The following is a 27249-nucleotide window of genomic DNA, read 5'->3' as shown; positions in this document are numbered from 1 at the left end:
CAAGCTGTCATGAAAGAACTGATTAAGGATATCAGAATATGCCCCTGTTCTCTCTTGCTTCTGGGTTTACCACTACTGCTCCTGAAACCCCATTAAAACAGCATAAACCCCCAGGATCCAGGGAATTAGGACGATTACCATAATTTTAGAAACAGGAAAACAGATGGATGAGTGATAACTGACTTATCAGATCCAAGAAAACTAAATACAAAACTGATAGCGGGAGAGCCAAGAAATAATCCATAAAATTCCTAAAAGTGTAGAAATTGGCAGCGCTAGGTACCTCTGAAAATCGGTAGGGGAAGAGAAAGAGTTAAAACTGAAAAATCTGAGCTGGTTGGAAGTCTGTGGAAGAAGCTGTTGTACAGACATCGCCAATCCTTGCCTACAGGGTTGTCCTCTGGGTAGTAAATCCTCGGGGTCTAGATTAAGCACTCGGAACGCTTCGTGGATGCTCGGCCCACCAATCTGGTCATCTCAGTACCCAGAAACTGAAGCCAGACCATTTCCCTGCAGAAGAAATGATTCTTCCCAAAAGCTCATGGATCACCCAAGAAATAACCTATTTCTGTGGCACCAAGAGTTAGCATATCCACCGTTATACACACAGCTGTCTTCAAGTTGCCTTTGTAGTGCCTCACTTCTAAATATGAGCAGTTAGCCAAAATACACCAGATATCAGAGGTATGCATTAAAAGGGAAGCAGAGACTGGGACATGCATCCATGAAATGACAACTTAAGGGCACAGAGGATTCCAGGAGGAGAACTCAGAGAGCCAGAAAAATACATTACAAGGGTAAAAAGCCGGGAGGGAGGGGGGTGTTAAAGTGTAAATATGATTCAAATAAGATGTTTGGAATCTAAAATTGAAAAGGTATCCCAGGGCATGGAGAAATAGTGCAGCAGCTTAGAGCACCTGCTTTATTTGCATGTGGTCATGAGTTCAAATCCCTAGTGTCCTGCATGTGCTCACCATGGTCCTTGCAACTTTACTGTTAGGTCTGGCCGCCCTCTGTCCACAGATCCTGACACTGTGAGTGATTTCTGGCTGCACTTTAGTATGTGAGTAACATAAAGACAATAAAGGGGTGGGTCTCCAGATAAGCACTACAACTTTTTTTTTAATGTTCTAGCACCACAGCCAGACAAGTATATGACCCCACATCACATCAACAACAGTGATCGGAGGGAGTTGGGGAGAGGAAATTTTTTTGAAGTCCCAGATGGATGGGAGAGACAGTACGGGGGATAAGGTGTTTGTCTTACATGTGGCAAACCCTGATTTAATCCCTGGCACTGCATAATAGTCCTCTGAGCACTGCCAGGAATAAGCCTTGCATACAGCCAGTATCCCCCCCTACTCTCCCCACCCCCACAAAAGAAATCCTAGAAGGTACCTAAAGAAAATAGGGGGCTTCGGATGGTGAAAACAAAGCTGTCTTGGTGGAGCACCTGCTCTGTATTCGTCAATCCAATTGCAGTCCAATGTGAGGAAACCCCTCAGACTCACTAAGCTCATTCAGGTTCAAAATCCAGCTGTATTCTGATCAGCTAACTGGCAAACAGATGAATCCGTAACCTGGCCTACAGTATTTTTTCTTGTTTGTTTAAAGTTGAGAGGCAGAAGAGTAGGTCAGGCTTTTCAAAATCTTAATTCCCACTATTTTAATTTTTTTTTCAGATTTCATTCCCTTAACATTTTACTGATGTGCCCTTTTTCTGAGGCCATCCCCATAATCACTTGTATTAATGGAAATAACTTAGATTAAATGACGGGAAGGCTTTGCACGGAATCGGCTCATTTATTCCCTGCTAGGTGGGACTAGAGTGATAGCACGGCAGGTAAGGTGTTTGCCTTGCACACAACCGACCTGGGTTCGATTCTTCCGTCCCTCTCCGAGAGCCCAGCAAGCTACCAAAAATATCCCGTTCACACGGTAGAGCCTGGCAAGCTACCCGTGGCATATTCGATATGCCATAAACAGTAACAAGTCTCACGATGGAGATGTTACTGGTGCCCACTTGAGCAAATCAATGAACAACAAGACAACAGTGCTACAGTGCTAGAGGTAATGTCATAGAGAAGGGGGAATGGACTGTGTTGAATCACTCCCAAGGCTGGCCATAGCTCAAGAGGGTGACACCCTGGGGCGCGCAGCTCATCTTCCGTCTTTTGTCCTGCAGTGTTCCACCTCTGACACCCACACTCTAGTCCCCAGCTGTTCTGTCTGTTGGTCACACCCAGTGGTACTCCTGACTCAGTGCTCAGGAAACCATGGGAGGGACCAGGTATCAAACCCAGGTTAGAGGTGACCAAGGCAAGTGCCTCGACCCCACCACTGTCACTGGGGCCCAGCCACCAGCACTTTGGTACTTGGGTACTTAGTAATTTTCACTGTCTTCCTGCTGGCAACGCTGACGAACGCTATAAAACCTTGAGGAAGGTTAGCTTCTTTTCTGTTTGATCTCAAAATAAACTGGAAAGAAGCAGTAAGGATAGCAATCTGCAGAGTCTTCCTCCCACCACCACCCCCAAATGAAAGCTCTTGAGTTGAAGATTTCTTCTACCCTCAACTCAGACTTGAAGGTCTCAAAGTTTTCTATACAGAATCTCCGAGCGACAAGGAGCATTCCTTTGTTGACGGAAGAGTGTGTGTCTGTATTGTGTTTTGAGGATGGTTGTCGCGGTGATTGATGGCAGTCAGAGAGGCAATTGTCACAGTGGCAACCGGGGAGAGAAACCCAGGACATTTGAGGAGGGTCTTAAACTCGAATCTAAGAATCACTTTGTATGGAGGAGGAAATTTCCCTCTTTAATACTTGGCTTTCTTCAAGTCTGAAAAGCATAAGAGTTTTGTTGTTTCGACTGATTATTTGCTCCTTTTCCCAGCCCTTTGTTTACTGCTTCCGTCTTAATCCCATTTTTGTATGTGGTCATTTAATAACTGAGACCGTTGCAATTATAAGGATTTCCAAATAGTCAAAGGGTATGCCTGTAATAATATAATATTTTTTTCTCTCTGCATGTAGTAGGCCCTCAGTGAATATGTTTTCAGGGCATAGGTGCCTTCTTCATGCCTTGCAAACTCCCCTGTATATGTTAAACTTTTTTTAGTGGAGGAGTACAATAATTAAGTTGAGCATCTCAGATTTCCCATTTTTGGTTAGTTAATTATTTTTGTTTCATGCTTACCCATAATTATTTGTTTTATATTGCATTATGCAGCTAGTTTTAAAATTCTGTGCTTATTTCCAAATACTCTTCATGACTGGATTTAAATGCTGACGACTTGGGGGTAGGGGAGTTCCACACCCAGCCATGCCTACAGCTTACTCCTGGCTCTGTGCTCAGGGATCATTCTTTTTCTTTTTCCTTTATTTTTTTTCTTTTTTGAGGTCATACCCAGCGATACTCAGGTGTTACTCCTGGCTTTGTACTCAGGAATTACTCCTGGCAGTGCTTGGGGGACCATATGGGATGTGGGGATTGAACCCAGGTCGGCCGCATGCAAGGCAAACGCCCTACCCACTGTACTATTGCTCCAGCCCCACAAGGATCATTCTTGACAGTGCTCAAGGGGCCAAATGTGGAGGGTGCAAGGGATCAAAAATGGGCTGCACGCTGGGCAGATGCCTTGTCTACTATATCGTATCTCCAACCCCAATAAGTGACCTGTGTTTTTCAATGTAAGAAAGATTAAAGAAACTTCATTTTTAATTTTGCATCCTGTGCAATGATGGTGATTTTTAATATGCTTTTAATATGCTCAAAGAGGAAATGATCCTCTTTGTTAGTTGATTTTTATAAGGAACAATATTATTTTATCTTTAATCAACCTATATCAGTGTAGACTCAGTCTTTCTTCAGTCTTAATATCGCTGTTTTGATGCTCAAGTTGTCACCAAGTTCCTTTAGCCTTTATTATCATCATTTTAACCTATCCCTGAGCACAGAACCTGGAGTAAGTCCTGAGGACCATCGGATGTGGCCCCAAACACAACCACAAAAATAATAACGTCTTATATAAAACTGGACTGGAGCGATAGCACAGCAGGTAGGGCGTTTGCCTTGCACGCGGCCGAGCCGGGTTTGATTCCTCCGCCCCTCTTGGAGAGGTCGGCAAGTTACCGAGAGTATCTTGCCCGCACAGCAGAGCCCGGCAAGCTACCTGTGGCATATTTGATAGGCCAAAAACAATAACAACAAGTCTCACAATGGGAGACATTACTGGTGCCCACTCGAGCAAATCGATGAGCAGCAGGATGACAGTGGTACAGTGATGGTAGTTGCTAGTGATCCAATTAGTTACCTTGAGAAATGTGCATGAACCTCAGTGTGCAATGGAATAACTTGAGTAACGTGTCCAGAGATACTGAACTTGTATAATCTAGAAGCAAGTTAATTGTCCAAGACAAAAGAGTGGCTATAGAAGTCATGGTTCGGGCTGGAGAGAGAGGGCGCTGGCCAAGCATGGCCCCCCAGCCCCTGCCAGGAGTGACCCCTGAGGCCAGAGCCAGGAATAAGCCGTGAGCACTGTCGTGGTCTCTATGCCATCCTGCCCAGTAGCTAGGAGTCAAGATGAAATCTTGCGTTTTGCTATGACTTGTATGGAACTCGAGGGTTTCATGTTAAGGAAAGGTAATTGGAAGAAGAATGACAAATACCAAACGATCTCACCCCGATGTAAAGCATACAGCAGCAACACGAGGGACTAGCAGGATCTGATGGAAATAAACCCTGAGATGGTGGTGCTAGAGTTGAGTTTGCCAAGTAGAGGGGCAGAGGACACAGTTTATTATTCTTTTTAATTTATTTTATTGAATCACCGTGTGGAAAGTTACAAAGTTCTCAGGCTTATGTCTCAGTTATACAATGCTCAAACACCCATCCTTTCACCAGTGCCCATATTCCACCACCAAAAAAAAAAATACACAAACTAGTATACCTCCCACCCCCCAACCCCCCCCACATAACTGATAAATTTCACTTCCTTTTCTCTTTACCTGGATTACATTCCATATTTCAACACAAAACTCACTATTGTTGTTGGAGTTTAAACGCAGAACTCACTATTCTTGTTGGAATTTATCCCCCAGGGATACGGTCCTATTGACAGGGAAACATTTGATAATTAGTTTTTCACTGATGAGAATGAAGAGATGTAAAGTCGCGCAGCCGCGGTAGCGCAGTAGCAGCCGCGCGGTTTAGGATTTCTGTATTTTAGTAATTAAGTCCAGGGAGATTTAAGTTGGAAATTGCACCATTTCCCTTCCTGGAGCAGCATGGAGCAAAAGCTTAGTTCACAGTCTGGAGACATGGCTGCAAGCACTCGCTGGGACCCCAAGTCATATAGCTGGCTCTGGATCCTGCTCATTCCGCAGCCAAGCGGCTGTGCAAAGGCATGGCCACCCAGGTCGAATCTCAGCGAAGCTCGAGCCGGCACTGGCCCCGGCCTGAGACTGCCCAGGCGCAGAGGACACAGTTTAAAGGTTAAAAGAAAAAAATCCCAGTATCATTATACGCGTGTTATATATCCACATTTCTTTGAACTCTGTCAAATTATATCCTCAACTCACCTTTACCAGTTTTGCTTGTGCCTTTGTACTCACTTACAAGCAAGTGCTTTTAATTTATTTTTATTTTATTTATTTATTTATTTGCTTTTTGGGGTCACACCCAGTGATGCACAGGGGTTACTCCTGGCTCATGCACTCAGGAGTTACTCCTGACGGGGCTCCGGGGACCAAATGGGATGCTGGGAATCGGACCCAGGTCGGCCGAGTGCAAGGCAAACGCCCTACCCGCTGTGCTATCGCTCCAGCCCCTTAATTAATTAATTTTTTTAAGTGAAGTATTGCTGTTTATTCAGCCATTGATTAAGCTGGTTGAATTGGGCGTGAACTGCAGAAGCAAGTGCTTTAACACCGAGCCCCCTACCCAGCCCAGTTTTGCTGCTTTTTTGTCCAAAACACCCGGGGCAGCTGTTTAAGCCCATTTCCTCAGACGGCTCCTGAGCACCGTGGGTCACTTCCAGGGAGGGACGAGGATGCCAGCGCTGCTTCCCAGGGAGTTGGTTCTGTTGGGAAGAGGAGACAGGAGGGAGGAGGCAGCTCTCGTCAGCTCATTCTCCCAGCCAGCCCGAGCAGAATGATCTCTCCTATACACAGGGAAGTAAAGGCCCTGCAGCTGCCTCTCTTCGCCCTGTAGTCAGTGACCAGGCCAGGCCTCTGCTCTCATCTGCGTTTCACTCTAGATCATCTGAGTCCACATCCAGTCTTCCTAAGTACCACTCATCCAGTTGTCTGTGACTGTCAACTATTATTCTGTGAAATTCCTGTTATTCTTTAAAACAACTGATGAGATTCTTCTTTGTCTACTCTAAATTTTGCAGTGATTTAAAAGGGACTGGATACTGCCCACCAGGGAATTGCAACATATGTTCTAACAGCTTCTGAGAACTTCAAAAGTTCTGTCAAGTTCTAGGCTTTGGGGCTGGAGCAATAGCACAGCGGGTAGGGCATTTGCCTTGCATGCGGCCAAGTCAGGTTCGATTCCCAGCATCCCATATGGTCCTCTGAGCACTGCCAGGGGTGATTCCTGAGTGCAGAGCCAGGAGTAACCCCTGTGTATTGACAGGTGTGACCCATAAAGAAAAAAAAAAAGTTGTACTAGGCTTAGTGCTCTAGTTCCTCTTTATCAGGATGATTTAAGGCACTGTTATGCTGACCTTCCAAGCTACTTAAAACTATGCAAGCGTAATAATACTAATTCACTGATTGTGTGTATCCATGACGTCATTTGATTTTCAAAGCAATGGTCTTCCTGTCCCGGCCACGTATTGGAGCATAAACCTACACCTAACCATTCAGATGTGCTCTACCACCAAGTCAGGGTGTAATTTGGGCAAGTGATTATCCTTTCCAAGTAACCATTTCCTTATCTGTAAAACAGAAATAACAACTGAACATTTATAAGATTGTCATGGAAATTAACTGAAAATGCAGGTCAGGTTTCAAACATAGTACCTGGCTGCCTCAGAAAGTGGCCATCACTATATGTATCTGCCATTCAGTACATTGATTTTCGCAGAATTTTCCTTATTTCATTGCTCTCTAGATCCCCTCCTAACATCAACCCATGGGTATGGGTTAGGTAGATCACTAATAATTAAAAAAATGAATGAGTGAGGCAAGGTTTTTGTTTCTTATCCAAGGCTATTTTCCAAATGACTAAATTTAAGTTCAGAGAGATTGCCCATAACAGGTTCTGAGCAACTGCTACAAGTCAGTCACGTAGATAAGAAAGATTCAGGCGCTATCCCCAGATTCAAAGCAATTTGATTGAATTCCAGGCCCAGGATTATTTCCACAAAAGTCTTTTTTAACTCTCTTATCAAATATGCAAGAATATTTTCAGGGTCAGATACTAATATATAATTATTATAGCACTCCAGAAAATAACTGTATGCAATAATAAGATGAATTGATTAAGTTGATTTATTTGATTTCAAGAAGAATGGCATATGAAAACATTTTTTGTTTTTTCTATCTGGAATTCTGAGGGGGGGATGGATAGAAGAACCACAGGTAACTGGATATGAGTATGACAGAATGAACGAATAAGAAGCGTCTGAACAGAGAGAGAGAAAGGGTTGGATAAGTGAGTGCTTTACAAATGAAAGCAGATGTATGAAATTACAAGCTGTCAGATCAGCAACGGAAATGAAGATGATAAAGTGGTTCCTTACATAGATTATAATTATTCATTTTGCCCAGTCCTGTCTTCTTTCACCATAATGTTCATAGGAAGGAGGGGGGGTGGGAGGCTGTGGGAGAAATGGTGTTTCCAACAGAAGGGGGGAAAGAAATTAAAGAAATGGTGTCTCCAACAGAAGAAAAGGGAAAAAGATCAAAGAATCAAGAGTATGTTTGTGCCCAAAACAATTGTTTGTGACTTGTATTGTTTCTGTTTAAAAAAAAAAAAGTTATTTTTCTATGTAATATCTTTCAACCGACTCATCTGATTAATGGACCTGAATCCTTTGCAAGCACAGGAAATTGTAGCTGTAATGTTTCTTCACAACCTCTTTTGGAGGGTTGGGGAGTTGCATCATGCCCTGCCGTGCTCAGAGGTCACTCCTGGCTTCCCCCTCATTACTCCTGTCGGGTGCTTGGGGCACCATATGGGATGTCAGAGACTGAACCCAGGTCAGCTGTGTGCAGGGCAAACCTACCTACTGTACTGTCACTCCAGCCCTTCCTCACAGCCTTTGATAAGGAGACTTTGGTAAGGAGACATCAGTGTGGCTTACCAAAAAAAAAAAAAAGAAGTGTTTGTTAATGGGCCTAAGGGTGACACCAGAGGCAGATGGATTGCCAAGAAACGAAGTAGTTTACATAGACCTGCCTGAAAAGATGTGTTCAATAATCATACCCATAATTTGTTTGATTGAAAAAAAATGAAATGACAATATAAGAAACACAGTTCAGGTTATCTCTGAAGATTTAAGACATTTTTTTTTCTGAGAAATGCTACATAAATTTTCTCCTCAAATTTCATGTTACCATTAGAAAAACAGGTAATCAGAACAGATACCTTATTTTCATTTTGACTCAGAAAACACAAAAAAGAATATAATATGTAAGTTGTAGCACTGTAGCACTGTCCTCCTGTCGTTCATCGATTTGCTCGAGCAGGCACCAGTAACATCTCCATCGTGAGGCTTGTTACTGTTTTTGTCATATCAAATATGCCACAGGTAGCTTGCCAGACTCTGCCATGCGGGCGGGATACTCTCGGTAGCTTGCCAGGCTCTCCAAGAGGGACAAAGGAATCGAACCCGGGTCGGCCGAGTGCAAGGCAAACACCCTACCCACTGTGCTATCACTCCAGTTATAAAGCATAATAATCAGGATGTTATTTGATATGACTATTAAGCTGATTCTGTCCATTCAAAAGATTTTCGTTACCAAATTTTAAGCTGTAGAAGTAGAGACCGTTGAACACAGGCACATACATGGCAGTACATATGCATGCTTCTGAGCATTTACGTTGCAAACACACACATACATCTACATCTGAGGCACTTTCTTCCAACACCCCGAGGATAAGTGCGGCCGCACTAGACTGTCGTTAGCAGTACAGTGTGCTGTTCCAGAGGCCATTTGCTGGGTGAAAATCCCTTCTCCCTCTTGCCTTTTATTAAACCAATTGAGTGTTATTTCTTCAAATCGTAATTTTTTTAAAAGTTTTGCTCCCAGTAATACAGGAACCTTAAACAGTGCTGCTTCTGAATTATGTTTCCCCTCTCCCTTAGTGATTTCTAGTAACTACCAGACCTGTCTCGGCCTTCTGATGCATTACCCGGTCATCGGTGATGTGCACTCCCTGATTCTAAAGGCGCTCTTCCTGCGTGACCCCAAGGTAAGCTTTCTTTTTTTTTTTTTTAGTTGAATTTATTTTTTTTTTTAATTTATTCTTTTATTGAATCACCATGTGGGAAGTTGCAAAGCTTTCAGGTTTAAGTCTCAGTCATACAATGCTCGAACACCCATCCCTTCACCAGCACACACATGCCACCACCAAGAATCACAGTATACCTCCTCCTCTCCCCCTCCACATCCCCAGCCCCCCACCCCGCCTGTGTAACTGATAAATTTCACTTTACTTTGATTACATTCAATATTTCAACAAAAAAACTCACTATTATTGTTTGGAGTTTCTCCCCCCTAAAGTCGGACCTGCTGAAAAGGAAGCATTTGATAATTTGTTTTCCATTGCTGAGAATGAAGAGATATGAGGTTGAGTGGCCGCACTAGCAGCTGCACAGTTTTGGATTTCTGTATTTTAGTATTTAAGTAACTAAGTCCAGATAAATATCTGCCAGAAATTGCCTTGTACCTCTCACTACTTTGAGTGCAATCTCATATGAGTGCAATCTCCCCAAGGTAAGCTTTCAAAGTAGAATATATGCAGTATTTAGCCGGGTGACAAATTGGTACCTCTGGCTGATTTCAGGCACTCCTAATGTGGCATTTGTCTAGTCACAAATGAATTGCCTGTTGAAGGAACTGCACCTAGAGGTGTAGGCCAGAACTCACCTGTTGGCCAGCAGCTCAGCAGCCCCGAAGCAGACACTGTCATGAGAAGCTGGAGGGCAGCTCTTGCTCCTCAGACAGTGATTCTGCCCTCCTGATTTTCTCAAAACTCAAGGAAAGGGTTGAGCAACTTCCTTATTGTTGCTCCCCTCAGAAGCACCAAGGAAAGCCCTAGGCCGCCCCAGCTAGAGTTATGCAAAGGACCCATCTTTCTAAGAGTGCATGGTTCTCAGCATCTTTCTTCCTCCACCAGTGACAAGTAACCTAATAAAATCTAGGAAGGTAAAAATTGAAACACACTTCAGGGCTGCTGCCTCGACTTGAACTTCAAGCGGTTCACCAAAATTGTCTTTACACTTAAGAAAGTGTGCTCTTTTACAACTAATGGTATATTTCTTGAAAATAAGAACATTTAATGATCTAAAAAAATCTGTGAATCCTTGATACTTTTGAGCCAAACACAAATATTGGATGAAATCTCAGAGAGAAAGCTTCAAACACAAGTCGGAGAATGCCAGGCATCGGGTGGTAATCCCAGCCTTTGGCTCCTTGGCAGAACTCCCAACAGTCGTGCTGGCAGTTGTCGAACTGTCTTTGAGTCAGTCTGTCTGTGGATTCCACTGCCAAAGCTCTTTCTGATGAATTGGGCCTACAAGTTCATTGTCAGTTTTTCCTTCTCAATAATTTCTACCCTTTCTTCTGTCGTTGACTTGATAAATGCATCTTCTATTTGTTATCTGATTGACTTTGAAAAGAACTTGTCTTCTATATACGCAATTGTATATCAGTTCTCTTCCACAAAGCAATTCGATTTTTTAAATGCATAAACATAATCCATCATCTGTTTGGTTAAAAAGAATTCTTTTTTTTTTTCTTAGTGAGGCTTAGGAATCTGATAATGAAAATCAGAACTTCCATGTTTAAGTTTTTGGTTTAGCTATATGTATGTTTTTAAAGTGTATAATTGTCATGGGCTGGAAGGATGATATAGCAGATAAGGTGCATGTCCTGCATGCAGCCAGCCTGGGTTTGATTCCCAGCACCCAGTATGATTCCCCAGGGCCCACCAGGAATGATCCCTGAGTTGCAGATACACATATAGTAGCACTGTAACACTGTCGTCCCGTTGTTCATCAATTTTCTCGAGCAGGCAACAGTAACATCTCCATTGTGAGACTTGTTGTTACTCTTTTTGGCATATTGAATACGCCACAGGTAGCTTGCCAGGCTCTGCCTTGCAGGCAGGATACTCTCGGTAGCTTGCCGGCTCTCCAAGAGGGACGGAGGAATCAAACCCAGGTCAGCCGCGTGCAAGGCAAGGGCTGTGCTATTGCTCCAGCCCTATCTGTGTGTGTGTATAAAATTAAAATAGCCAAGATTATTAAATATACGTCAAAGGAATAAAGAGTGTAGGTATTAAAGGGTAAGGTATGGTCTTGAGGTATTTAAGTTTTTATCTGCCAGCATAATGTAGGTTCTATCAGCGAAACTCAAAGTTACATAAAGGTTAAAAAAATTCTTTTTTGTTAAAATATCTGTTTGAATTCTCTGCTTGTGTGATTTGTTGGAGTGAATTGAAGGGATGATGAATATATTATTAAACCTATTGATCTTGGTAAATTTTTCCACACTAAATGACACATCTATTCCTCTAGTTGCAAAATTCTGTATACTAACTCTTCTGATGTTGTTAAGTAGGATCTTATTTGAATATAGCATTGCAATATCTCATATACCAAATCTTAATAAGGTAGTATATGTAATGTAACAATATAATGAAGCCAGTTCTACAAGAAGTAAAAGTACATCTCTAGGGGGCTGGGCCAATAGCACAGCGGGTAAGGCATTTGCCTTGCACGCGGCCGACCTGGGTTCGAATCCCAGCATCCCATATGGTCCCCTGAGCACCGCCAGGGGTAATTTCTGAGTGCAAAGCCAGGAGTAACCCCTGTGCATCGCCAGGCGTGACCCAAAAAGAAAAAAAAAAAAAGTACATCTCTAAAGTGTAAGAGAGAATAGTAAAAGTACTTTTTTTAAGTTTCCACTTTTATATTCAGGATCTTACCAAGGAAAAATATTATCAAGATACTGGGTCAACTTACAGGACTGACTATGCAACCATCTCTTATTTCTGAATAGAAGAAATTGGACAGGAGAAGGGGAGTCATATTTAAAGGGCTCTTTAGCATAAGTGTATCAAATGATGACATTTTGTAAGAAAATCAAAGGCATCTGTAGAAGAGGAAGGGGCCTTCAGCTAAGTAACCCGGCAAAGTGATAGTTTCAGTTAAGTATATAGGATGGCTGATTCTTTGACATTGTTTAGTAAATGCTGTTTGGCATATTGTTAATTATAGGTCTGTCCTATAGGTTCCAGTCAAACCAAGGAAGAGCCTGAGTTAGGAATCTGAGTTAGCCCCAGATCATGCCTCAACTCTGCTACCAACCTCCGTGTGGTTTGAGGCAACATGTGCTTGCCCTGTCATAGCCCTGTCTTCTGTGGTTGAATTAGATGGTCTCTCACATGACTGAGTCAGCCAGAACATCCTTTGTCCATAGAGAAATAACTTCTAGGGGCTGGAGCGATAGCACAGCGGGTAGGGCATTTGCCTTGCATGCGGCCGACCCAGGTTCGATTCCCAGCATACCATATGGTCCCCTGAGCACCACCAGGAGTAATTCCTGAGTGCAGAGCCAGGAGTAACCCCTGAGCATCTCCAGGTGTGACCCAAAAAAGAAAAAAAAACATTTACATATACATATGTAAAACATATACATATTTTGTATGTGTATAATATATATATACATATATAAACTATGTTTTGTATATATGTATATATTGTACATATATGTTTTATATATGTATAATATATAGTAGGAATCCTCATGAGAACTGAATGGCAGTGTAGATGATGTCAGTTATAAAGTCCTAGAGGAGAGCATCTCTACTGAGGCGGAATTAAAGAAGGACGGTTGTAGTGTCTCACCCATAGGCTCTAAAAAGCCAGACATCACAGAGCTTTAAGTGTTGCCTATTAGCAACAATATAACACTCAAATACTTAAGTAGATTAGAGTAAAGTAAACACACAAGTCTCTGTGAAATGAAGTAGCAGGAAAATGATATTTGAAGTGTGAAAGTACACTTGCCCATATCTCAGCTTCCTAGGCAGCGGTGTTGAGTGCTGCTGAGACTCACGAAAATAAAAATAAATGCGAGCTCCAAGCTCCTGGTTCATTGTCAGCCTTCAAAAACCAAAAAAAAAAAAAAAAAAGCACTACTTGGTCCTACTGCTTCCGAGAAAGCCCGCAGAGATTGCTCGGCGGGAAATGGACCGCACTGGAGAACTTGATCTCTTAATTGTTTCTAATCAGATGCGGGTTTTTACTGCCGCAAGATTCCTTGTGCGAGCAGACTGAAATAATGGGTCAATGAATGAATAATAGGATCAGAGAATAATGGGATCAAACACCCCATCATAGTTTTCAAGTACTCTAATGGGCTTAGTTTGGTCCCCGCACAAGCAAAAAGACAGACAGAACAGGTGATTTTTTTTTCTCATTTTTTTCAACTCCAAGAGGTTAAGGTTACATGACTTTCCCGAGGCCAAAAGGTTCAGAGAGTCTAAGCTAGCTAGAATGTTGCCATGGCTCCTTGCGTCTGCTCATGCCCTCTGGCTTCCTGGCTTCATCCTTCTCCTGGTTTCCATTCTGGGTACTCACAATATATTGTGTTTTGACCGTTTGCCGACCTAGTTCACCGATGATCCCTCCTTAAGATCCTGCCACTGCTTAGCTTTCCACTTGGTGTTAGTGTAAAGAAAGAAAACTAGTGGTATTTGAACCAAACTTGGGCGCAAAAGGCTTAAAGTAAGCCTTTTCCAGTACACACTAATGGCTGTAATCCAGGGGGACCTCACTTACCTACACTCATTTCTGTGACCTCTATCTGCATTCCAAAGGAGCCAGGGCCAACTGTACATTTGTCAGCTCCCATTTGCATCCAGAGGGTCCAGTTGGATGATTGAACAGACAACGCCGAGCACATCTGGCCTTTTCGTCTGGCCCAGGTCCAAATGATCTGAAACCAAGTTTTAAATTGTCATAAATTTAAGTTCTCACAAGGCATTGACACTTCCTTGCCACCTTCAGATATTTTGTCCCCCTCATCGACAGCAGAACGTTGTTCACCTCCTTCCCTGAGACTGTGAACTCAAAGCTGCTGTGCTGTCCTCTAGTGGTGTCCAAGCTCCCTCCTGTCCAGGGACAAGCTGCAGACTTGTTCCAAGAGTTACTCAGGACACAAGGCTTGTCGGCAGGTCTCCCAACCAACCTCCCGCACAAGAGCCGTCCGTTCTTTCGTTTTAAAAATGATTGAAATGCTAGTTCCCGGTGGCTCTTACAGAAATTCTTCCCTTTATGTGAAACGTTCATTTGCATCTATAATCAAGGAAACTGCCATGGATTGAAGCGGCAACTTAAGAACAGTTTGAAATTTCTTTAAATGTGCACTGTCTGATGATGCTAGCTGACAAATGTCTGTAGTTCTGATCTCCACAAACATGGCTCCAGTACTTAGCCCCTCAGCCCACAATCCTTATTCTCATTTTCCCGTCTCTTCCACATTCGAAGTACTGAGCAGATTTCCAAAAAAAAAAAAACAATCCACTGAACAAAGTAGAGAAATGGAAGGAGGGCAGTCTGAAAAATAGGAAGTGATTAAAAAACATTGTTCTGACTAGTTGTTCAAATTCCAAAAAAAAAAATTTTAAAACCCAATTAGAAACAAAAGTCATAGAAAATGTGAACATATTGTGTTCCTTAAATAACCAGATGTTCTCTCCTTCCTGAAGGCAATAAGGGCTAGGAATAAAAGGTTTAAAACTATTGTTTTAAGTTAACTGTGAATTTTGCAAATCTGTTTTTACCCTTTAGCAAATAAAATTCTAATACGGAAACATAAGCAAAGTGATTTTCATTTTTTGGTGCTCTCTTATTTGTGTTATGTGTCGAAGTGTTAACCTTATCACAAAGACTTATTACAAATGAAATACAGTACATGGATTAACATTTTAGATTATGCAGTAAGAATTTGACAGCTATCGTTTATTCCGAAGACTAGAATATTCAAAAATTTTCCTGGTAAGTGTGCAAGGAACCCTTTCAAGCAGTGACTGTTATTGTTTATGGGAGAAAATGGCTAGAAATAAGACAGTTTAATTTCATAGTCATTCTTGTACACAGACACACATTCCAGAGGCGGAGTAGAACTAATTGGTCTGATGTTTGGCCAATTCTGAGTTGACTTTTGTTTGGCCTCGGAGTAACTTTTGCCTTTTTTAATTATAGAAAGCCTGACTCTCCCAAGTGTAGGCAGGCAATAGATTTTCAATTGTCAGTTGCCATTTGTAAGACTTCCTGTATCAGAACTGAAGTGGTGAAATGGATTCACGCCACTGTCAGTCAGGTAAGGACATTAGAAAAGGTTCCATCAACGTAACGTTCCTCTGAGCAGCGAAGAGTGTGTGGCTCTTGTGCCATCCTAAACCAGGGCATCCAGTAAACACACAGTAGGCATGTATTCACTCCCTTCTCAGAAGACTTCCGAGAGGACTATCCACCTTGTCACTGAATGAATTTTCTGTCACAGAAATAACACTTACCTTCTTCATCCCCATCCCTTCTTTCCAAAGATGCAGGAGACTGTTTCTAAAATCTGCCCTTCTTCTAGAAGCCTTCGGACTTGTGCCTTCTCTGGTAGTGACAAGACAAAAGGCGCTTTTTCTCCTTTGTATCTGAACTATGAATCAGCATCTTTCTTTTTTTACCTTAAATTATAGCCAGTTAGATATTTAATTTTTGGCATTAAGTAAGGCATAGAGACTTTGTAGCATAGACTTGCATTTAAAGGGACTTACTGAAAGTCACACACGGGTCAGAGGCAGAATCAGTCATTAAATTCCGTAAAATCAAAGTTCCTCCTCTGAAGTAAGTGGTGTAAATATATCAAAAATTTGTGAAGGAGTAATTATAAGTCTTTGTTCATAATCAGTGTTGAAATACTTAATCTATTTAGGCATTTCTTTGAATCATGGTTTAGGTTTATCCCCCCCTTTTAAAATTTGTTTTGGAATCTTAATTTTAATTTTTTTTAATAAAACTGCCTTTGATTTTGATAAGACTGTCTTTGTTTAATTTATTTCACAAACCATTATGTATCTATAGGGGTTTCTTTCCCCACTTTGTTTAAACACCATGGTTTACAGAGTTCATCTTGATGCATTTGTTATAGGCACTCAGTATTCCAGCCCCAATCTCATCACCACTCCGAAGTGTATCTAACACTAGTTGGATCCTGATGATATGATGGTAACAACAACAACAAAAGTCCTGCCCCTTAGCTTGGCAGGCACGAAAGCAAACAAACCCAAACCAGTGTCACCATTTGCTCTGTGGTAGACAGATCAAGCCTCATCATTTCAGATATTCCGAGGAGAAAGAATCTGGACTGGAGTTTGGTTAGGTCCTTCAGAAGGATGGTACCTCTGGAGAGGTACCGTTTTCAGTGACAATGAGGGGCGGGGAAAGGATGCAGCCAGGCAGAGAGCAGGGAGAAGGGCGGGGATGGAAAAGCCAATCAGGCTCTTCATGGAACTGGTGTCAGGCCCAGGGAAAGCGGCCTGCAGCCACCCACTGGGCTCCCCAGCCACACTTGCAGCTGCCTGTTTGGAAACAGCTACTTGGAGGTTGCTGCTTTGCAAAGCCTCCCTGCGTGGAGAGGGATATTTAGGCTCCTTCCCTGAGGGTCCCCCAGAGTCTTAGGAAAATCTATTTCAGGGCGGGGAGAGATCAAGATCAAGATCAAGCCTTACTGTTTCCTGTAAGTCTTTAATCAGAATGAACTTCTGTACGCCAGTCTCTGTTTATTTCCTGAAAGGTGTCATGAGAACATTCTATTAAATAAGGTTTGGAATGTTTTCTTTCTTCCTGGCCCCCGCCCCCTGCCTCAAAAAAAAAAAAAATTAGGTGGATGAGCCATCGAGAGCTTGTTATCACTTTGCTCTTCTGTGTAATCTTGTATAATGATATGAAGTAAAATGATCTCTTTAAAGTCCCACTTTGAACCCCTTAAAGATTCTGGATTTGCAGTGAGGCCTCCTGACAGTGAAGGTGCCCCCTTGGATCAGCCTCTCCTGCCATCCGCCAGCAGCCCCCGAGGGCTCTTCTGAAATGAGTTCCCTGCTGGGCGAAGCACACTCACTAATTCAGACCTCCTCCAGGCTGCCACTCTTGCTGGAGGGGGCCATCCTGTCGGCTACTGCTTGATTAAAGAAGACTGTGGCTCCACACTGAACCCTTAGTATTTTATCTGAAAAAAAAAAAATCATCTTGGATGCCTTCAGTACCACCTCAGTCCATTTTGTTTGCACTTCTGTCGACACCATGCTCCGCCGTGTAGCGACAAGGAGCTTGGCGTGTCTTTCTTGCTCAGCAAAATGAGGGCATCCCTTGGGCAGGGCCCGAGTCTCCAGTATCAGCCATACAAGGAGGGCTCAGATCCCAACTCCCATATTTCACATCCCACCGTATTAATTGGACCAGTCACTTCTTTTCTTGAACTGTGATGGGAGATGCTAGATCCATCATTGAAATGGGCCCTTCTGGGTCTCTGACTGTATATCCTTTGCCATCCCTTCCTTTGTAGTTGCAGTAACTGGGGTTCGGCATGCACATTGGTTTCGCTGCTCACACATGATTTGGTTGCGTAGTTCAGGAGACTGCACTTCTTTTTGTTTGTAGCTCAAGGGATCCCAGATGGCAGTGCCACTGAGATCACATTTGACGTGTGGACCAGTGCCAGGGATCAGACTCACGGCTTCACTGTCGCAAGGCCAAGAGCTCTGCCACTAAATTGTCCCTGAGTCTGCATTTTGGGATCTATTTCACTTTGATTCAAAAGAAACTTTTGTTTTGACCACTTACTGTGTGCAATGTACAAGAGTTGGTCCAGATGTTGAGTGAAGCATTGCAGAAGAAAATAGCTAATTCAAACTTGGAGAGTCTTAAAGGCTTCTAGTAGCTGGAAGAGGTGTTCCAATAGAGTTTTGAAGAGTTTTCTTGAGAGACATCATTCCATCTGAAGATAAAGCTTAAGCAAAACTCCTGAGAGTTGCTAAAGCAAGTAGGCAGAGTCTGGTGATTCAGAGTCACCCAGTAACCTGTTGGGGACCTAAAGAATCTACCCACTTAAACCCTGGGGTGATGGCACCACTAAATTCTTTAAGCTTATCAATGTGTAGAAGGTCTTTACTTGATAGTATTTTATTTGACATTCATTTCTATAATGTTCCAAGTTAAATTCTCAACATAAATATTTTGTGCTTAAGGAAAACAGTAATTGTGGAAAGGATCTTATCCAAATGATCTTTACTAGGTTTGGGGGCTCTAAATAGTTGCTTTATGGTAATAGTATTTGTTCAAAATAAGCGCATCCTTGACTGTAGCACACTGTAACACTGTCATCCCCGTTGTTCATCGATTTGCTTGAGCAGGCATCAGTAACGTCTCCATTGTGAGACTTGTTGTTACTGTTTTTGGCATATCCAATACGACATGGGGAGCTTGCCAGGTTCTGCCATGCGGGAGGGATATTCTTGGTAGCTTGCCGGATTCTCCGAGAGGGACAGAGGAATCGAACCCAGGTTGGCCTCGTGCAGGGCAAACGCCCTACCCGCTGTGCTATCACTCCAGTCCATCTTCGACTACTTTAAACACTCTTGGGAAGTTCAGTGATTATTCTGGATGGCTGCAGAGATCTTGAAAACTCTGTAGCGAGGATTGTTCACATATCTAAAGGAAAGCATGTTGTTACTGGAGACACAACCAGTTACAGGATGGATTATTTTTCCTCAAATACCGAAAGAGGAGGCTAAATTCAGTTCATTCTTTTGATTAACAGCAAGCAAAACAAATTCTCCCAACCAATCTCCATTTTATTTGATTCTGAAAAATAAGAGCAGTCTACGTTTTTATGGAGGAGATTTCTTTTAAATAGATGACTTAGGACTTTAAGCTGTTAATCCTGCGTGTGTGTTTAGAAAGTCACTGTGAGACCCCAGAACATATTACAGCGCATCTAGTGAAATGTTTCGAGATGTGGCCCTAAGATCGGGGCATGAAGTGGTGCTCTTTCACCCCCAGAGAAACTGTTTAACCTTTGGCTGCCTTACGTTCAGATTCATTAATTGTTTTCATAAGGAGGGATGGGTGGCTAATGAGGTCTTAATTAGCCTATAATCTCTAAACGTTTCTCGCAGTAAATGCTGTGAGAACCTAGCTAATCATCTCTTCCCCTTATTGTGCATGAAGTAGCTTGCTCAAATGGAAAATACTTTTCTTTGAGTCGCCTGTCCCCTCTTAATATTAGAATGTACAGAAGTTCAAAAGTATAAATCACAAATGATGACAAATATTATAAACTTCAAACTGACACGAGTGAAAAAATAAAAGGCATAATTACTTAACGTGAGTAGTTATCGCCACAGATACCTCCTTTGCCCCTAGACAATATTCGCTCGGTAAATATGTTATTGCACTGTAGCACTGTCACACTGTCATAGCACTGTCATCCCGTTGTTCATGATTTGCTTGAGCAGACACCAGTAATGTCTCCACTGTGAGACTTGTTGTTACTGTTTTTGGCATACCCAATACACCACAAGTAGCTTGCCAGGCTCTGCCGTGCGTGCGGGATACTCTCGGTAGCTTGCCGGGCTCTCCGAGAGGGTCGGGGGAATGAAACCCAGGTCGGCGGCATGCGAGGCAATTGCCCTACCCATTGTGTTAGTTAAAATACTGGATATACTGATTTTATAGGCTTTAAAAGTCAGTCGATTCAAGTAATAAACTGCATAGCCATATTGGTTCACTTTAACTTAAATACCTTAGTATTTAGACAGGAAACTGCATCAAACAAAAACGAGATAAAACCAGCAGCTCTTTCCCAGGCCAGTAGGGCCAGGATGGCTCAAGGGCCCAAGCGCAGGCGTCGCGTGCAGGAAATCCATCAAGGATCCCCAGTACTGCAGAGTCCTCCAAGTACCACTAGACGGGACACACAACAAATTAAAATGTATATTCAAATGTACACTGCTGAAGACAATTGTAAAGTGTATTTCTTTCCACCCAAGCCCTTCCCCGATGACTTGATTGGGAGATAGGAATTTAGGGTTCCCAGGGTGGCAGCAGGTCAATGCCAGCGATCCCGGGGCTGTGTCCATGAGTGCTCCCCTGGGCTCTGGGTGGGCTGCCGTGGACGGTCTCCACTCCTCTGCAGGTGGCTTAGGAGAAAGCTCCCTTTTCTTGGCTGATCTTCCCAGCCTGCAAGAGGAACTCTTGTGCTTGCATTTGCTCCGTGTAGTTTCTTGTCCCAAAATACTCTTACCATTCATTCACAAAATTTACCAAGCCCTTGTTGTGTGCCAGTAGCCTCTAAAAATCTCTCAGATGTCTTGCTGGAAACATGTAAAGAAGGATGAAAACGTAGAGAAGAATGGGAAGATGTAAAGGAGGAGGAACCACGTAGAGAAGGATGGAAACATGTAAAGGAGGTACCACGTAAAGAGGGATGAGAGCATCTAAAGTATAGAAATACGCAAAGGAGGAGGAACCATGTAAAGGATGGAAACATAAAGAAGGATGGGAATTTGTAAAGAAGGATGGAAACATGTGAAGGAGGAGGAACTGTGGGCAAAGGAACAGATGCATGAATGAGAAGGTGACTAAATAAATTGCCAATCCAAACCCTCATTTCTCTGCCAAAAGAAAAGTTGTGCCGCTCATCGCAGCTGAATTCAGTAAGTTTCAGGGATATGAAGATTCAGAAACCTTCCCCCGCACCCCCGAGCTGGAGTCTAGCGCCTTAAACTGTGACATGCCAGAAGGGTAGCTCAAGGTCAGAGTCAGGAGCAGCCACGCTGGTCCCATGAGGGCCTGAAGGGAATGCAAAGGCTGGGGAGAGGCCCCTCCGTCCTTGGAGCCCCATCCTCCTCCTCTTGATGTATATTCCTCCTGTAAGAGCAAGGAGCTAGGGTCAGTTCTTCCAAAGCTGGAAGCCACCTCCTTGCCTGAAGAGGGCTTTGTGTTCCTCCACCCAGAGGCATTCATTTTGCAGTCGGACTGTCTCGTCATTCTTGGGCGCAGCTCAGAATGACTCTGGTCATTAATTAATACACTGGATTTCTACAACAGGAAATGAGCAATGACGTTCCCCTCCGTCAACCTACATTTTTAGGGAAGCTGACACCTTAATCCCGTTGCTACCAAATGTGTAGAATTGGACTTCAGATTTTATCGTTTTGGTTTTGGTTTTGGTGTGTGTGAGGAAAAGGGTAAGTACTGAGCTATATCCGGTGGACTTAACCCCTGGCTCTTCACTCAGAGATCATTTCTGGCCATTCTCGGGGGACCACATATGATGGTAGGGATCAAACGTGTGACAGCTACCCATCGAGGCAAGCACTTTACCTATTGTACTCTCTCTTCAGCCCGGGTTTCTTTTATATCCATTGTCATTCCTAGCACTTTTAAAACCCCTTCAAGTCCACCATTTGTAATAGTTACTGAAAATGTGCTAAGAGCTGCAAGTTGACGAGATTGGAAACAGTAAGATGTTTCACGAAACAGCCATAGGTTTGATCATCCTCATGTTAGAAGTTGGGGTTGTCAGCACGTCTATTCTCGATGGCCTTTTCCTGATGTTCCCATTGTAGTACAAGTTCCTTTTCATCTCCTCTCTCACTAGAACAGCAACAATCAAAGTAAAGCATATATCAGATTTATTCCACTTAAAGTAAGTGTCATATGGTGCTTACATGCTTTGGGTTGTCTTTGGGGAGCAACACCAAGTGGGAAAGTGAGAAGAAGACAGAAAAATGACAGGGATGTCTGGATTTCCTGTATTTTCATGGTGACAGGGAAGAGAGAAACTCTTCACTCTCATTTTCCCACTCAGTATCTGGAGAAATCCTGCCAGATTTTTCTCATGAAGATTCTAATTGAATATATCTATTATATATTCTCCTTATGCAAGGACCCGCTGCCGAGAATGTCAGCTATTAATTTGAGATCAACTCCTTAATTTACTTAATTGATAACATCTTACTTAAGCTCTTATTTGAGCTTCCTTGCATTTGAGTTCTAGAGACTAACCAACAGAATGAGAAACAGCAGTGAGCAAAACAGTAATGTCACATTGCATTTATCAATTAGTCATAAAAAGAAATACTGGATTTCTGGTGACCTGAGAGATAGTTTAAGGGTCAGGAGCACACTCCTTGCCCATGTACTCCAGATTGCAAATTTGATCACCAGTACCGCATGGCTGCCGAGCACTGCAGTGTGGAGCCCTGGTAGCTGCCAGCAACACTGGGCCCAGGCAGTGCTGTAGTATCCAGCCATAGCACTGACCCATATGGTCTGCTTGGCCAATATGCTCGGTGTAGTCCCCGGGTCCCCTGAGCACTGTTTACCGGACTCCAGCCAACAGTAACAGAGAAAGAAAATATCATCTCTGATTAATGAGACAAGAGGCTTTTCTTTCATAGAGGTAACAAGGTTTTGCACTCGGAAGGGTGTTATTAAGAGGATTTAATGTGCATAAATGTAGATTTTTATTATATTGATTGTAATTGTCTACTTTCCATTCCATGTATGCCAACCAACAACGAAATATAGTTTATACAAATATTTTATCCCCTGCCCTTTGGTTTCCTTTCTTTTCTTTTAAAGGTAAATTTTACTTGAGAACTAAAAAAAAAAAAATGTGGTGGATAACCCTAAGGAACATTTAAGAGAAAGTATCAATAAGACTTACTTGTCCATTGACTGAGCTGATGGGGAACATGTGTAGATGAGAAAGTTGTGAAGAGGATTGAGAAGAGAAGGTGGTTAATGTGTTGGTTTTTAGTAGATTTTGTTGTTGAACTAGAGATTTTTAGAGGCAACCAAAAAAAATGTGTTATAGGGAAGGAGAGATTGTACAGAGGGTAAGACACTTGCTTTGCATGCAGCTGACCTGGATTCTATCCCAGACATCACATGTGGTCCTCTGAGCCTATAGGTGTGACCCCAAAACACACAAGAAGAAGGACTATATACTGAAACTACCAAAAAAAGGATACCTACAAGATATACATATTTATGAGTTTGGGTATTAAGATATTAATTGTGATTAAAGGAATATAGTTGTGATGAAAGGATTGCAGGGATGCTCTATTGGGTAGCTGAGAAGAGAGATGGAAAGAAGGTCACAACAGGGGCAAGATTGAAAAAGGAAAAAGCATATAGAGAATCTTCAGAACTGGGGCCAGAGAGATAGTAGAGTGTGAGGGTTAGTACAGAGAGATAGGGTGCTTGCCTATCTCCTGGATTTGATCCTCAGCTACCATATAGTCCTCCAGACACTGTCAGGAGGGATTACTGAGTGCCAAGCCAGGTGTAAAAAACCTGAGCATTGCCAGTTGTGGCCCCCAAAACAAAACAAAACCAAAAATGGAAGAAAGAGGGTAATAATATTAAGAATCATAGAAATCAGTGAAACCAGAATTATAGTTGCCTATTGATAGATAGTCCCAAAAACATAAAAATGATTACTGGCACATATTGTGGAGAAATGAACTGAAATTTAAAAAGAAACAAACCTGAGACAGTAGTAAGCCCTCAGCACTGCTGGGTCTGGTCCAAAGAACGAGAGAGGGGAGAAAGACAGAAAATTTCCCAGCTATAACCTTAATGAGTGAGTTTAGTTATATCATTAATTTCGTGCTAATTTTGAGATGTGATAAGCTATGAAACATTACTTAAAGTCAAATAAACTATTTAAAAGAAGCACAGATAAAACTAGGGAAAATATGATCAAAACTGTAGGTGGGAGACTGAGATTATTTGGCCTCAGAAAATAGCTAGCAATGTTCGTCATAAGTTTATGAACTCGTATAAATGAGAGTAGCTACTCTATGCAAAGCCAGAGACCAATGGAGATAGAAATATGACTTCCTAAGTGTCTCTATGACTTTGGCCTAGTTACTATGTTAAAATGATTTATTTATCTATAAAATGATGACGCGTTCGTTATAAAAATGACATGAGTATGAGAAAGCCTTTGTAAAGAATGGAGTATACTTGGTATCCAGTAATGAGATATGATGTGACATGTGCTTTCTCTAAAATAAAAAGCAAGATAATGGAACTGACGCCATTTGTTTAAGTTTGGGTGGAGGGGGATCACCCTTTAGTGTGTAATGCCTTACGTTTGAGCAAAACCGGAACCTTTCTGAACGTCTTAATTTTGAAGGTTTCCATTTACATAGAAACCTTCCTAAATACCTAAAGATATAAAGGTATAAGATGGAGGGATACAAATGGTCTATTACCTTCTCCCCAGCTGTGTCCTTCCCACTGCTTCAACTGCTCTTTCTACCCTTCTCCACACCCAGCTACTCACAGTTTCTAGATGAACTGCTAGGAGAACACTAGCAGAAACATAGCACAAAAGCAAAAACAAAAGCAAAACAAAACATAGGTAGCCAAGTTCAGGGTAGTAAAGAAAATGAGGTGGCAGAAAGAGAGAACGAGAAAGAGAGGGGAGATAGGAAGGGAGGGAGAAGAGAGAGAGGAGAAAGCATGCAAGCGAGCCTATGTCACAAGGAGATGGCTACAATCCAGGCAGACCCCCTGCACTCTGCTTCCCGATGGTCCCTGTTAGATCAGCTGCCTCCATGGTCACTGACTGAACATTTTTCATTACCAGGATTGTGTTTAGGGCAGTGTGTAGTAGGGTGCAATTCACTAAGACTCTGTTAAGGCAGGAAATTGTTGGGCACAGGATAAGATCACACTGATTGTCATTTAGCCTTGGGAGCCTCTTTCTAAAATGAGCCTCATGGCAGCATGGTTGGCCTCAGCCCGCCCCATTCCAAGGAAAGGACTTGTGCACACCAGTGTTTCCTTCTGCTTTCTGGTTCAGAGCCACTCCCAGCAGTACTCAGGACTTATTCCTGGCTTTGTGCTCAGAGATCATTCCCGGTGGTACTGGCTTTGTGCTTGGGGATCAAACCAGGGTCAGCTGCATGCAAGGCAAGTGCCTTAACCCCTGTACTCTCTCTGATTCTTTGAACCAGTTAAAAACTAGAACGTTTCCTCTTAAGATCAGGATTTATAAAACTCTCCATCACTAATGAATACAGCATTGGAAGTCATTACCAGAGCAGTTGTCATGAAAACAATATAAAAGTTCTCCAAATTGGAAAAAAAGACATAAAATTATCACTGTTTAGAAATAAGATGATTTATATAGGGAAAAAAAATTCAGAGACTGAAGTCAATGCTATTAGAAACGATAAACAAATACAAGAAAGTAGCAAACAATGAAACACAAAAATTTTGTTTCTGTACACAATGAATGAGCTCACAGAAAGAAAAATTTAAAATTCCATTCATAGTCACATCTAAAGAATACCTTGAAATAAATCTAACCAAAGGAGTGAAAGATACTGAAACTATAAGACATTGTGGAAATAAAAGATACAAAGAAATGGAAAGATAATGTATGCTCTCAAGTCGAAGAATTAGCCTCATTTAAATGGCCATTTTGCTCAAGGCAATGTACAGATTCAGTGCAATCCTTTTCAAAATCTCTATAGCATTCATCACAAAAAGAGAATAAAAAAATTATGAAATGACCTCAAAATAGCAAAAACACTACTGTAAAAGAAAGGAGAAAAATGGTAGTGTCATACTTCTCGATTTCAAGCTACATTACAAGGAAGGAATAATTTAAAATAATGTGGTTTGGGGATAAAATTAGAATCACAGATCAATGGAACAGAATTGAAAGCCCAGAAATAACTGAACAACATATACGAACAAATATTTTATGACCAAGGGTCCACGAGACTACAGTGGAGCAAGGAAGGTCTTTTCAATAAATGGTGTTGGGGAACTAAACAAACTCATGCAAAGAATAGAACTAGAGCGCCAATACCAAAAATTAATTTGAAATGGATTAAAAGACGGATATAAAACCTGAAACCATAAAATATAGAGGAGAAGATATATGCAATATCCTCTTTGACCTAGACTTTTTTAAAAAGTGGTCACCAGTGATTTTAATCAATTTGCTAATATAAAAATAGCATTTTATGATGCCAATGAAATATCTCTTATTTTGAGTAATAATTAAAATGTATATACTGCATAACATCATTTCATGCAGAACTCCTATGCTAATTTAGTAAAATGATATACTATTTTATTCTGCCTGAAAGTGCTTATTTTTAAAATTTTTTTTATTAAAGCACTATGGTTTAGAACATTTTTCGTAGTTGAGTTTCAGACATACAATATTGCAGCATCTTGCCCACCACTAATGTCAACTTCCTTCCGCCTTAGAGATAAGTTTGAAGACTTAACTTGAATGACAAGCAAAGAAAAATAAGCAATAAATAAATGCAGCTACATTCTATTAATAGTTTGTCATTGGTTTACAATATTATGGAATTTCAGGAACTTTTTCTATATGTTTATGAAACTCACCAAACCAAATGGAAAAGCGTCTTCTGCACAGTGAAAGAAACTATTTCTCAAAAAGATATCCTACTGAATAAGAGAAGATATTTGCACATCACATGTGCAATATGGGACTAATATCTGAATAATAAATAATACCTCACACTTTGAGAATGGCTTTTTTTTTATTTTATTAAATCACTGTGAGATAGTTGCAAGCTTTCATGTTTGGGTTACAATCACACAATGATCAAACACCCACTCACCCTCCACCAGTGCACATTCCCCACCAACAATATCCCCCCTTTCCCACCTGCCTCTCTATGGCAGACAATATTCCCCATTCTCTCTCCCTATTTTTGGGCATTGTGGCTTGCAACACAGACACTGAGAGGTCATCGTGTTTGGTCCATTATCTACTTTGGGCACACATCTCCTATCCCGACTGATTCCTCCAGCCATCATTTGCTTAGTGATCCCTTCTCTATTTCATCTACCTTCTCCCCTCCGCTCATGAAGCAGCCTTCCAGCTATGTGACAATTCTCCTGGCCCTTGTATCTACTGTCTTTGGGTGTCATGGCTTT

General features: G+C 41.9%; 1 protein-coding gene across 3 annotated transcripts in view; it reads left to right on the top strand.

Moving 5' to 3' along the window:
- Nucleotides 1-27249, top strand: part of TBC1D5 (TBC1 domain family member 5) — a 536851-nt gene that overhangs the window by 404251 nt on the left and 105351 nt on the right. For all 3 annotated transcript variants that reach the window (XM_055135278.1, XM_055135279.1, XM_055135277.1), the window contains one exon: nucleotides 9319-9425. In XM_055135278.1, the coding sequence (XP_054991253.1) occupies nucleotides 9319-9425 (107 nt within the window). The remainder of the gene's footprint in view (nucleotides 1-9318; nucleotides 9426-27249) is intronic.

Source organism: Sorex araneus, chromosome 4, assembly GCF_027595985.1.
Source record: "Sorex araneus isolate mSorAra2 chromosome 4, mSorAra2.pri, whole genome shotgun sequence".
Taxonomy (NCBI): domain Eukaryota; kingdom Metazoa; phylum Chordata; class Mammalia; order Eulipotyphla; family Soricidae; genus Sorex; species Sorex araneus.
The sequence above is the reverse complement of the archived record's forward strand: the minus strand, read 5'-3'. Positions and strand labels throughout refer to the sequence as shown.